This window comes from Apteryx mantelli, chromosome 31 (genome assembly GCF_036417845.1).
Source record: "Apteryx mantelli isolate bAptMan1 chromosome 31, bAptMan1.hap1, whole genome shotgun sequence".
NCBI classification, from domain to species: Eukaryota; Metazoa; Chordata; class Aves; order Apterygiformes; family Apterygidae; genus Apteryx; species Apteryx mantelli.
In genome coordinates, this window is record NC_090008.1 from 373,741 (window position 1) to 386,485 (window position 12,745).

The 12,745-nt window shown below is 77.6% G+C and overlaps 1 protein-coding gene across 3 annotated transcripts; it reads right to left on the reverse strand.

The window, feature by feature from the left end:
* Window positions 1-47: 47 nt before the first annotated feature.
* Window positions 48-12,295, reverse strand: ZBTB7B (zinc finger and BTB domain containing 7B). Of its 3 annotated transcripts, none has more exons than XM_067313322.1 (3): window positions 12,278-12,295; window positions 1,210-2,231; window positions 48-656 (listed from the first exon to the last, which is right to left on the reverse strand). In XM_067313322.1, exons 2-3 carry the CDS (start codon window positions 2,220-2,222, stop codon window positions 206-208), a joined length of 1,464 nt encoding a protein of 487 aa, XP_067169423.1. In that variant the 5' UTR covers window positions 2,223-2,231; window positions 12,278-12,295; the 3' UTR covers window positions 48-205. The 3 variants fall into 3 exon arrangements, with proteins under 3 accessions (XP_067169423.1, XP_067169422.1, XP_067169424.1); XM_067313321.1 differs by lacking the exon at window positions 12,278-12,295 and adding an exon at window positions 12,162-12,238; XM_067313323.1 differs by lacking the exon at window positions 12,278-12,295 and adding an exon at window positions 12,162-12,238 and having other exon boundaries at window positions 230-656; window positions 1,305-2,231.
* Window positions 12,296-12,745: the final 450 nt, after the last annotated feature.

The following is a 12,745-nucleotide window of genomic DNA, read 5'->3' on the forward strand; positions in this document are numbered from 1 at the left end:
GGCGGCGGCGGGGCCCCCCCGCCCCTTTGTGCAAATCCGCCAGGGGGGAGTTTCCCCCTTTGCATAATTCAGAACAAACCGTGACGGGAAAAACAGGAACAGAAACCCCGTCGGGAGGCGCGGCGGCGGCGGCGGCGGCGGGGCAGCGCGCCCGGGGGACCCAGGCGTCCTGGCGGCGCCCCCGACGGGGCGGCCCCGGGCGGCTCTACGCCGTCTCCACGGGCACGGCGCCGTCCGGCTGCGGCCCGTCCTCGGCCTCAGCCTCCGCCTCCACCTCGGCTTCGGCCTCAGCCTCCTCCTCCTCGTCGTCGGGCCGCGCCGGGCCCCAGTAGCGGGCCAGGGAGAGGCGCAGCCCCTCGAGCCGCCCGTTGGACAGGTCGAGCCCCGGCGCCCCGGCGGGCGGCGGCGGCGGCTCGTCGCGGCGGCGGCGGCGCGTCCGCACCTCCAGGCAGTTCTGGCCCTTGAGGTGCCGCTGGAGGTGGTCGTCCTTGGCGAAGGCCTTGTGGCAGAGGTAGCACTCGTAGGGCCGGGCGCCTGTGTGCAGGTGCATGTGGTTCTTCAGGTCGTAGCTGTGCAGGAAGCGGGCGCTGCAGTGCTGGCAGGAGTAGGGCCGCTCGCCCGTGTGCTTGCGCATGTGGATCTTCAGCTTGTCGTTCCTGGGGGAGAGACCTGTCAGCGGGGCGGCCGGCACCCCGAGCCAGGACGGCAGCACCGGGGCACGGCAGGGCACCGGGGGGACAGTCCCAGCACCCCCAGGACCATGAGCCAAGGGTGCACCAGGCAGGGCTGCACCGGGGGAGCAACCCCAGCACCCCCAGGACCATGAGCCAAGGGTGCACCAGGCAGGGCTGCACCGGGGGAGCAACCCCAGCACCCCCAGGACCATGAGCCAAGGGTGCACCAGGCAGGGCTGCACCGGGGGAGCACTGGCACCCCTGGGCAGGGACACACTGGGTACGGGTGCTCTGGCAGCATGGAGGGACGTGTCCCTCCTGCCTGGCCAGGCTGCACGGGGGACACGACCGAGGCACCGCTGGGGTGCAGGGGTGCACGGGCAGCGTGGGGGGAACGTGTCCCCGGCGTGCACCGGGCGCACGACCAGTCCCCCAGGGCAGGGGTGCACTGACAGCACGGGCTGGACGGGGCCGCGTCGCTGCCGCCGGGCCAGGGGTGCGTGGGACAGGTGAGGGGCCGGGGCCGGGCACTCACCGCGTGAAGCGCACCCCGCAGACCTGGCAGGCGAAGGGCTTCTCGCCCGTGTGCGTGCGCATGTGGCGGGGGAGCTTGCCGGCGCCGTGGATGACCTTGTGGCAGACGGGGCACTCCTGGGGCATCTGCGAGCGGCGCTTGCGCACCAGCTTGTCGGGGGTATCCAGCCCGGGCGCCAGCGACTCGTGGTGCAGCGAGCTCAGGTAGGCCATGAGGTGGGGGTCGATGGCGTCCTCATCGGAGGCGGCCTCCTCGGGGGACAGGGACGGCTGGTAGGGGAAGGGGAAGGCGTGCGGGGGCAGCTCCTCCTCCTCCTCGGGCGCCTCGTAGCCCTCGTAGGCGGGCGGCAGCCCCTCGGGCGCGGGCGGCGGCGGCGGCGAGGGTGGCGGGGGGCTGCCGCCCGCCTCGGCAGCGGCGGTGGCGGCGGGGGGCAGCTCCTCGGCGTGGTTGTTGATGCGGGCGCCGCGGGTCTGCAGGAACTTGCGGGTCTTCTTGCTGCGGCGGGCGACGGGGCGGGAGGGCAGCACAGCGGCGGCGGCGGCATCGCCCTCGGGCAGGGTGGCGAAGGCCTCCAGGTAGCGGCGAGCTCGCTCGCGGTCGCCGGCGTCGGGGCCGGGCGCCTCCAGCCCGCTGCCCTGCAGGATCTCCACGCAGGCGGCGATGACGCAGGGGATCTCCAGCAGCCGGGCGGCCTGCAGCACCTCGCCCATGTTGGCGCTGCTGATGGTGAGCGTGGCCGTGTAGGCGAACTCCAGCAGCGCGCCCAGCGCCTCGGGCCCCACGAAGTCCAGCTCGCAGACCTCCTGCCCGGGCCCCGGCCCCGCAAACAGCTTCTTGAAGTAGCGGCTGCAGGCGGCCAGCACGGCGCGGTGCGTGCGGTACTCCAGCCCCTGCGTCTTGATGGTGACGTCGCAGAGCAGCCCCAGCTGCCGCTGCTCGTTGAGGCTGCTCAGCAGCTCGCTGCTGTGCTCGGGGAAGGGGATGCCGATGAGGTCGTCCTCGGGGCTCGCCATGGTCCTCGCCTGCGGGAACCGTGAGCGCCGGTCAGCGCCCCGCGCCACGGCCACGGGGAGCCGGCGCGTGGAGGAAACCGTGGCTAAAGCGTCAACGCCGCTGCGAAGCCAGGGGCGCGAGGAAACCCCCTCCCGGCGAGCAGCGCCGCCACCGGTCACCCAGGGCGGCCGGGCGCAGCATCCCTCCCCGGGTTCCCGCGGGATGCTCCCGCGGCCCCTGCAGCCGCCGCTCCCCTTGCAGAGGTGCCGGTGCCCCCTGCGCAGAGATTTGCTGCGGGTGGGCCCCCGCGGCGGGCGCCGGCGCTTCCTCCCCCGCCGGCACCCAGCCGCGCTGCACGCGGCGGCCCCCCCAGCGCGACCACAGCAAAGGGGGAAATCTCAGCGCGGCGCGTTTGAAGCACGCCGAGGTGCAGCGCTTCCGCCGCCCCCCGCCGCCCCCCACGGCCGGAGCCGGCGGGCGCTGCCGGCAGCTCCCGGTGCCGCGTCCCGGGAGCGCGGGCCGCACCGGCGGCGGGCGCGGGTGGGCGGCGAGTGCCGGGAAGAGGGCGCCGAGGGCCGGGGGCCGCCCCGCGGAGCCCAGCCGGGCTGGGAACGCGGGCCGCGCTTCCTGCCACGGCAGATTAGGATCAGCACGAGCGCCGGTTCCTGCCCCCGCTCCCAGTGGGGGCCCGGCCCCCTCCCTCCCCCTTTGCCCCAGCCCGGGGCCGCTCCGCGCCCAGCCAAGCCCTGCCTGCGCGAGCAGGGCCTTTCCCACGCTGCGGCTGGCAGCGCTTTGCGTCAACGGAGCCATAAACCCGGCACCGAGGCCTCCCCGGGCCGGAGGCACCGCCGGGGCAGGCTGTGCCCAGCTCGGCCCCCCCGTGCCCCGGGGGCCCCCGGCCGCCGACGGCTCCGGCGCGGGCAGGCCCGGGCGGTCTGAGGGAGACGGCGGCCCATGGGAAAGGGGAGCCCCGTCCCCTCCCGAGCCCCAGGCGCCAAGCGCTTGGCCACGCTGCCCCGGCTGCTCGGCGGCGGGGGGCGTCCGCTCGGCGGCTGCAGCCCTGCAGCACGCACGGTTGCAAGAGCAGCACCGTTGCACCAAGGGCTTGGTGCTGCACCGAGCTGTGCCGGGCTGAGCCGCGCTCGGTGCTGCACTGAGCCACGCTGAGCTGCAGGGACAGCACCGGACAGCACCCGGCCAGGCCAGGCCAGGCCAAGCCACGCCACGCAGGGTCAATCCGCGCCGAGCCGTGCCCTGCCGAGCCGGACCATGCCAAGCGGCGCTGCGCTGGCGGCGGGCGACGTGCCCCCTCTTGCCCGCGGAGGGGCGGCGCGGCCGGCGGCCCCCGGCGCAGGGGCCCATCCCCGCGCCGGCCGCTCCCTGCGCTTGGGCGCCCGCCAGCTGGGGCTGCCTCGGCAGGCGGCTGGGAACGGCCCCGGAGCAACCGGCTGCGGAGCCGCCCCAGCCGCTGCCGAGCAGGCCCGACCGGCAGGGCAGGCGGCAGCCGCCCCTGAAACTGGGAGCCGGGCAGCGCCGACCGCCCGGGACGCCGGCGCCACCGAGGGCCCGCTGCCCGCCCGCCCCCCCCAGCGCCTCGTGCGGCTCCCCGGACGCCGGGGTCCCTGCCGCCCGCCAGGGCAAGGCCAGGCGCGGGGTGGGGGCGAGCGGATTAGGGCTGATTAAGCCATCAGGCCCCGGGAGCCAACAGGCAGTGACAGCCCCCCATGAGATTAGGCAGGATTAGCAGTGTAGGGGGGGGAGGACTACGGGAGGCAAGTGCCCTGCGCGGGGGCTCGGGGGGCACTGCAGGGAGCAGGCGGGCTTGCTGCACCCGCCGCGCGCTGCCCTGCAGCCGCTGCAGCCAGACCCGAGTCACAGACAGTCCAGGGCCACGGTGGCACCGTGCACCCTGCTCCAAGCAGCGATGCTGCTGCAACGGGGAGCGAAGCAGGGCCCGGGCAGGGAGCGCTGGCGGAGCCGGGGGCTGCAGGCGAGGGGTGAGCCGGGGCAGCCCCATTGCATGCTGCAGGGCGCAGCCCTCCCCGGCGAAACCCCGGCAGCAGCAGGCCCTGCGGGACAGATGCCCCAGCACCGCGGGACATCCGGGCACGGGGCGCTCCGGCAGCTCTTCCTGTGTGCAGCAGCGGGGCTGGCACCGGGCGACACTGGCACCCAGCTCGGGGTGCCCGGTGCTGCCCTGCACCCAGAGCTGGGGATGCTCGAGGAGGCGCCAGTCTCGTCCCTGCCAGATCCGCTGCCCGCTCCCCTTCTCCCGGCCCCTGGGAGCAATGGCCTCGCACGGCATCAAGCGCTGGGCAAAGGGGCTCTCGGCCGGCGGCGAGGGCCGCGGGACCCCCCGGAGCGGCGGGGCCGGATGTCTGCGGAGGGAGCGACCCGCGCCGGGGCAGGGCGGGGGCGAGGAGGTGGCAGGAGGGGGATTTTCCATCGCACCCAACCGCCCGTTGCCGCCGCTTCCCCGACACCCCCACCCCCCCGCGCATCCTCCCCACTGGAGCGAAGTCACATGCTGAGCGGGTGCTGCCATTGAGACGATCGCTGCGGCGATAAGGAAACGGGGGGGGGGGGGGCAGGTGTGAAGGTGCCAGTGCCTCCCCCAGCCCCGCGGCACGGCCAGCAGCCCCGGCCTTCGCCCAGGCCCGGCTGGGGCAGGGCCGCGCCAGGACCCCCGTGGCCGGAGCTGCGTCGCAGGGCGGGGGGGGCCCGTGGCATCACAGCAGCCCCACCGCACTTTCTCGGTTACGTCAATGCCTGCAGCCGGGCCCGCTTCGCCCTCCGCAGCCGGGGAAAGGGGAGGCGATGCCCAGCGCCGTGCCGCTTCTGGGGGCCGGGGAGCCACGGGGCACTGGGGCCAGGCAGCCCCCCCGGCCGGGCAGCCCCCCCGGCCGGGCCCTGCGGCGCCCGCGGGAACAATGCGAGGCGCCGGGGCGCACCGACACGCCGGGAGCCGCCGCCGCTGCGGCCGAGCCGCTGACGTAACCGCGCGACCTGCCCCGATCCACCTGCCCGCTCCGGGGCGCCGCGCCAGCCCCGGGACCCCCGGCGGGTTAGGGGGGCCCCCGCGGCGGCTGTCCCCGTGCCGGGGTCCCCGGGGAGCCCCGGCTCCCGCGAGCGAGAGGCACCGACGCTATCGAGGGACTTCACAGCCGCGCCGGGGAGAATGAGTCACCCAGGAAGGTGAGAGCAGCAGCGAGCAGCGAGCAGCGGCCCCCTCGCCCGCCCGTCCGCCCGCTCCCCGGCGTCCCGGAGCGGCCGCCTCCCGCGGGCAGGGGCCGGGGCTCGGCCCCTCCGCTCCCCCCGGCCGGGAGGGCGAGGGGTGCCGGGCGGCCGGGCGGGCAGGGGGGCTCGCCGCCCCGAAGCAGGCACGTGCCTGGGGGTGCAGGGGTCCCGCTGCGGCAGGGTCCCGCGGGGCAAGGGGGGAGCGGCCCCCCGGACGTGGGGGGGGGGGAGCGGCCCTGCTCTTTGTCAAGGGAAGACAACAGCGAGCAGACGAGAGAGGAAATGGTTTGAAGAGAAAAAAAAGAGGATAAACAGAACCCACCCGCCCGGCGGCGACGGGGTGCCAGCCCCACGGCGGCCACCTGGCACCCATGGGGCAGGGGCCGGCACCCACGGGGCAGGGGCTCGGCGGTCCCATCCAGCTCCTCGGGGCCGAGGTGACACCTGGGGGCCTCCCGCTACCCAGCGCCCTGCCACCACGGCCACCGCCGGTGCCAGCCGGTCCCCAGGGCCAGGCCTCCACGGGAGCCCTGCCGGGGCTCGAGGCTGGTGGCTGGCAGGACTGGGGGGGTCCCCAGCACTGCACCCACCACCCGCAGCGGGGAGCAGCCCCCGACTCGCCCAGCTGCATCCCCGGCCCCTGGGTCCCCTCCCGCTGCCGACACCGCTGCCTGCACCGAGCGGAGGCGCAACCGGGGCCCTGGCATCGCCCGGCGGGCGCAGCCCTGGGGTCCGGGTACCGCTCGGCTGGGCAAGGCCCCGCCACCGACCCGTCCCGCCGGCGGCGAGGGCGATGCCCCGCGGCAGCATCCCGCCAGCCAGCGCAGCACCACGGCCGCGCGCTCCCCGCTCACCTGGCGCGTGTCCCCGCGTGGCTCGGCGCTGGGTCCGCGGCCCGCGCGCGGCAGCGAGGGGAAGGCAGGGCGCTGTGTGAACTTGGCCCCGCTCCCCGCTGCACTTCGGCGCGGATCCCACCTCAAAAGGAGTTGACGCCCACACCCCGGGTCACGCACCTCCCAGCCCCGCTTCCCAGAACACACACAGCATTAACCCTTGCGCAGCCGGCGCTGCGCCGCGGGGCGCCAACCCGGAACCGGTGCCGGGGGGGGACGGGACGGCCCCGGCCCCCTCCCGCACGAGGAAATTCCCAGCGCCGGGGCTTGACGCGCGGCCCGGCCGTCGGCCCTGCACCGCGGGCATCCCCTCCACGCAGCCCCAGGCGCTGCGGCCCCCCGCGTCCGGCGGGTGCTGCGTGCTGGCCGCGGCCGAGCCAGGAGGGCGCCTGCGCTCGCGGGAGCGGGGCTGCCACCGCGGGGCTGGGCTCGGCACGGCGTGCCACGGCCTGCCCGGCCGGCCCCGGAGCCGTGCACGTCCTGCTCGGCCCCCAGCCCCCAGCAGCGCTGCCACCCCGGAGGGGGCTTAGCCAGACAGTGTCGCCCCATCCCCGGGCGCGCGGCCCCCCCGGGACCCCCCGCTTGGGGCAGCACCGAGGTTCTCGCAATCCCCCCTGTAATTACCCCCCGCGCGTCCCCAGCTACCCAGCAATTAGGCGCCCCGGGAGCGCTCCCCACGCCCCGCTGGCGGCACCCGGCATCCGCCCCGGCCGCCCACAGCGGGGCTCGGCGGCGAGGCCGCGCAGGGCCGCGGCGGCGAGGGCAGAAAGGGGAAGAGCGCGGGGCCCGCGCGGCCGCCCCGGCCGGGCAGGGAGGGGGCCTCGGGCCCCAGCAACGTTCGCGGAAGGAGCCGGGCCGCGTTGTGCAAGAGCCCGACCACATGGGCGGGCAGGAGGGCGCGCGGAGGGGGCAGCAGCCGCGGCACCCCGGATCCCGCTGCGCCGGGGCTGCAGGGAAGGGCTCCATCCGCGCGCCGGCGGCACCGCCGCGACGCCGGGCGAGGGGTGGATGCCAGCGCTGCGCGGACGGGGCGGGCAAGCGGGGCGGCGCGGCCGGGTGCAGCCGAGGCGCCACGGGCAGCGCTCCCGCCGCGGCACGATGCCCAGCACCCCGAGACGCCTGGCGCGGCACGGGCAGCGCCAGCGGTGGGCACAGCCGCGGGAGGAAGGAGCGCGGCACCTGCCTGCCAGCCCCGCGCCTGCCCTTTGCTCCCCATAAAGGAGGGGAACGGCGCCAGCCCCCCCAGCCCAGGTGTGCCAGGTGCTAAGGGCGGGAGATAAGGTGGGCGAGGCGGGCAGGGAGGGGCACGGCATGGGCACGCAGCCCTGACTCAGGGTTCCCGCTGGTGGCCAGGCCCCGCTGCGGTGAGTCACCACGTCCCCCCACCCTGGGGGTGTTGCAACCTCCCACGCGCCGTCGCCATCGCCAGCCGCAAGCTGCGCCTCTTCCCCGGACGGGGGGGACGGAGGGCGCCCCGACCCCCCGCGCTTCGCGGGAGCCGGCCGAGGAGCCCAGGCGTCCTGGCCGCCGTGGCGCCGACCCGCATCCATCCTCCTCCGCTCTGTCCTGGCCTTGGCCAGAGATGCCCCCGCCAGGCGCTGTGGGTCGCAGCCCCACTGCCGGGACCCTGCAGCCAGCTCAGCCCCAACCCGCACAGCCAGGACAGGGCCATCCCCCAGGAGTATCCAGGACAGCCGGGCTCAGCACGGTGCCAGTCCCCATCCCGCGGGCAGGACGGCCACCCTGGCCGTGGGGCACCCAGCCGGGATCACCGTCCCTCCCACACGCTGTGTCCCAGCACGGCATCCCCAAAGCGGCCGGGCCAGGCGGCCCTGCTCCCGCCCAGCGGCAGATGGGACGGATGCGGCCCAGGGCTTGTGGCCTCCATGGGTCACCCCGCTCCAAGCGCTGCGCCGAGCAGGGCTGCTGTCCCTGGCTGCACCCTGCCGGGGGGCGCAGAGCCACGGAGCAGGAAGGAAGGAAGGAAGGGGTTGCTGAAACGGAGCTTGGTGGGGGGAAAAAGGAAGGAAACGGTCAACAGCAAACCCTACATTTGATCACCCCGGGAGCAGGGCATCCCCCCTCCCCCTGCGCCCTGGCAGAGCAGAGCACGGCCCGCGCGGGCGTCCGTCCTGCTGCGGTCCGGGACCCCGGCGCCCACCTCGCCAGGTGGGAGCAGCCGGAGGCACCCGGGGGCCAGGTCCTGGCTGCCGGGGGCAGAGCAGGACGAGGTTTAGCCAGCTTTGCCCCGGCCAGCCAGGCTCGCCGGGGGCCGGTCCCGCTCGCCGGCCCTCAGGCAGGTCACGCCAGGCAGCTCGGCTCCCGGCTCGCTCCCTCCCGGCCACGCACAGTCACGGGAGCCCCTTGGAGGGCAGCCAGACCCCCAGGCCCTGCCACGTTGCATGGCCTTGGGGGGGGCCGTGGGACCCCGTCTTCGGAGCATCCTTGGGGACGGAGCCAGTGCAGGATGGGGCCCAGCACTCCCGCCCTGGCATGGGGGCGGCGCTGGTCCCCGTGGGGGTCACCCGGCAAGGACAGCCCGTGGCCCCCCCTCCCCACCCACCAAAATAGCCCGGCTTCCGCCCCCACGGCAGCTGCCTGCCAGCACCCCGCTGCCCACGGATGATCCCGCCGAGGCTGGGAGGGGGCGGGCGGTTCTAATCCCCCCGGGCCCACTGAGCCCTGCGCGGCCTCCCCGTGCAGGCCCCGGCCCATCTCCGAGGCCCTCGCCCGGCTCCCGGGATGGGGCGACCCAGGTGCGGGACCGGGCCACGGCACATGGGTCCCCCCAAGCCTGCCCAGCGCGGCAGCAACAGCAGCCCCGGCCGGGCCAGCAGGACGCCCCGGCCCCGTCGTCCTTTCCCTGGGCAGCCCCAGACCCACGGGAATCCCCTTCCTCCCCCCTTCTCACCCCCGGCACCAGCTGGGAACGGAGCATCCTCCGGCCCACCCTCGCCGCAGAGCAGCCCAGCCAAGCCGCCCCAGCACCCAGCCCGGCACCACCGGCTGAGCTGCCCCCACGCAGGGGAAGCGGAGCACCGGGACCCGCGCCGCGGTGCCCCACGTGCCCGAGCGGCAGCCCACCGGCACCCCACACCCGGCACCGCGCCCCCGCCGCAGCGGGGACCCCGCGCCCCGCCGCGGCCCCCTACTCACCGCCCCCTCCGGCCGCTGCCCATGGGGCCTGGCGCCGAGCAGCGGGGCCAGCCGGGCTCGCCGAGCACGCAGCGCAGCCGAGCCTGCCGGGAGAGGCCAGCGCTCGCCTGACCTACTTCTCCTTCCGCATCACCTGCTTTCATTTTCCCTCGCCACGGCTCAGTCCCCCCGCCTGCCCGCGGCCCGGCCGAGTCACGCCGGCGTCTCCCCCGGGCCACGGGGCTCCGGGGCCGGCGGCGCCCGGAGCTGCCAGCCCGGCACGCCGAGGGGCTGCGCAGCATGGCCGGGCCCTTCCCGCGCGCTGAAGGTCACCAGCCACAGCTGGAGGGCAGGAGCCGGCTCAGGCACCAAGCGCGGCACGGCCGCCTCCCCCACCGCCTGCGCGGCCACCCGAGCGTCACCTCCCCGGCACGGAGCGAGTTTGACGGGTCTCAGCCCAGCCCCTTGCTGGGTCCTCCGGCCGCCCGGGGGCTCGCCGGGGCGCGGACACGCAGCTCCCGGGGCACGTCAGGGACGCAAGCGCGGCCGCGGGGATCCGGGAGGGCGTGGAGAGGAGAGCCCGGCTCCATCCCCCAGCGCGGCGGCCTGCCTCGCCAGCAGCCCGCTGGCTCCCGCGGTGGGGTTACTATGGAAAGGCCGCGGCACAGGGGGAGCGCGCGCGCTCCCGGGGGCTCCCGCGAGCAGCCAGAGCGCTGCCAGGAGAGATTTCTCTGCGGTTTCATCATCCAGCACCCGCCCCGAAGGAGAAGTTCCTGCTCCCGGCGTGGGGCAGCAGCCGCCCCTCGAGGGCCGGAGCGCCGGGGCTGGGCTGGCCCCGCTCGGGCCCGGCGCCCCCAGCTGCGCCCGCTGCCCGCCCCCTCCAGGCTCGGGGCCCTCGCGCCGGTGCCACGTGTGCACAGAGGGTGCAAAGCACCAGCTGGCAGAGCTGCACTTCCAGAGCCTCCGGCTCAGCACCGCGGCGCTACCAGCGGGCCTGGCGGGGGGGGGCCGCCCAGCCCTGCCCTGCGCGAGCGGCCGCGGAGCCTCCCTCGGACGCAGCTGCTGGCAGGGCTGCGCGCAGCCGCCCCCGGCACCCCCAGCCCAGCTGGGCTTCACCTGCGCATGACTCCCCTTCCCCACGGGGCACCCCCAGCCCGGGCGAGCCCCGCGGCAGGCACCGGGCCCCCAGGCCACCGCGCCAGCTCTGCGATCCGGGGCCCGCTGCCCCCTGGCCCCGCACCCCTCCCCCAGCCCCACAGCTTCCCCTTCTCCGTGCACCGAGTTCAAGTTCCTGAGCTGAGCCCCTGCGCGGCCTGGCCCGTCACCGCCCGCGGCCTCGCAGCACCAGGCCCTGCCAGCGGCGAGGCGGGAGCCTGCGCGCGCCCGCTGCCGCCCTGCTTCGGCGGCACGGGGGTCCCGGCCTTCCCCCGTGAGTGGGCAGCCCTCCGGGCTGGCCCTGCCGAACACGGGCAGGAGCGGGGGAAACCGAGGCACGGAGAGACTCACCCCGAGGCACCGAATCCCAAGGGGGACGGGAGCACCCGGAGCGCCGGCCTCGCCGCTGCACCCCACTGGGAGGGAGCCCGGGTGCCCCGCGCGCCGGCTCACGCCAAACCCGGCCCGCGTCCCCTCGCCCCACGGGAGCAGCCCCGGGTCAAGGGCGACCGCAGCCCAAGACAGCGGCGCTCGTCTGGCGCTGCTCGGGGCCGCGGCGTCGGGACGGTAAACACGGCACCCCACCCCCTGGACAAACACCAGGCCGGGGGCAGCCAGCCCGGGTGGGAACAATTACAGCAGGGCTGGGTGCGCGCGGGGCAGAGTCCAGCAGCCCCAGCGCCCGGCGGGCGCTGCGCAGCGGCCGGGCCAGGGTGGGCAGCGGGGCCGGGAGCTCCCCCTCCCCAGACCCCGAGCGGGGCCGAGCGAGGGGGAGCCCCCGCCAGGGCGCACGCAGCCCCCGGGGCAGCCGTGCCCGGTGCCCAGTGCCCGTCGGCAGCGCGGGCGCCGCGGCTGCCTGCCAGTGCGCCAGGCCCGGGCAGGTCCCCGGCAGGCCCTGCAGCGCCGAGCAGCGCGCCGGGGCCGGGCAGGGGGACGGCGGCACCCTCTGCTCTCCCTCGGCCGGGCCCGGCCGCGGGGGCTCCCGAGCGGCCTCGGCGCCGTGACAGCGCCCTCCCCTCCCCGCCCCGCCGGGGACGTGGCCGAGGGGGGCTCCGGCGGCGGCAGCCAGCCGGGCCGGGCCAGTGCCCCGCTACCCCGGGCCGCCCCGCCGAGCTCCCCGGGCACGGGCCGCCGCGGGGCCGCCACCGCCAGCAGGGCCGGGCGGCGGAGCGGACCGGCCCCTGCCACCGGCGCCCCGCACCCCCCCGTCCGCCGCGGAGCCGCTTCCCTCCGGGGCCGCCCGGCGCCCCGTCCGCTCTCCCCGTGCCCGGGCCGCCGCGAGCAGCCCACGCGTGGCCGGCCCCGGCCGCCCCCCCCCTCCTGGCACCCGGCCCGCCGACGTGTCCACGTCCGCCGGCCCCCGCGCAGCGCCGGGGCGGGCAGCGAGCGGGCACGGCCAGCGGCGGCGAGCGCCTCCCCGGGCCCGCCGGGCGCCCCGCGCCGGGCGCACCTGCTCGCGCACCTGCGGCGGGGCCTCCGCGGGGAGCAGAGCCGCCGCTGCCGCCCGCCGGGCGCCCCACGCCGCGCCGCGCCACTCACCGGGGCCGGGCTGCAGGCGGGCGCCGCGCCGGGGCCGGTGTCGGTCGGTGCCTCGGTGCGACCCGTCGGTCCGTGCGCTCCGTCCGCCCGCCCGCGCCGCCGCCGCCGCCGCTCACCTGCGCGCCGCGCTCACCTGCGCGCCCCGCCCCGCCGCCGCCGCCGCCGCCGCCGCGCCCCAGCGCGGGCCGGTCCCGGCGCCGCCCCGCCCTCCGCCTTCACCTGCCGCCGCCGGCCCCGCCCGCGCCGCCCCCCCGCCGCCGCCGCCGCCAGGAAGCGCCCGCACCCCGGCCGCGCTCATTGGGCGGCGCGCCGCTTCCCCGGCCTCCCATTGGCGGGGGGCGCCGCCCTTCACCCCCCCGGACACACCCCTGGGGCGGGCGGGGGCCCGGTCCCCCCCCCCGGGGCGCGGGGGGCGCCGGCCGCGGGGCCGGGGCCGGGGCCGGCTCGGGGGAGCGGGGGGAGGAAGAGCTGAGTCAGAGGCGCAGGAAGGAGGCGCAGCTGGGAAGGATGATTAACGGGGCCCCGCTCGGACCGGCCCCGGGGCCGCGCCGCCGCCGCCCGCCCGCCGCGGGGAGGGAAGGAGC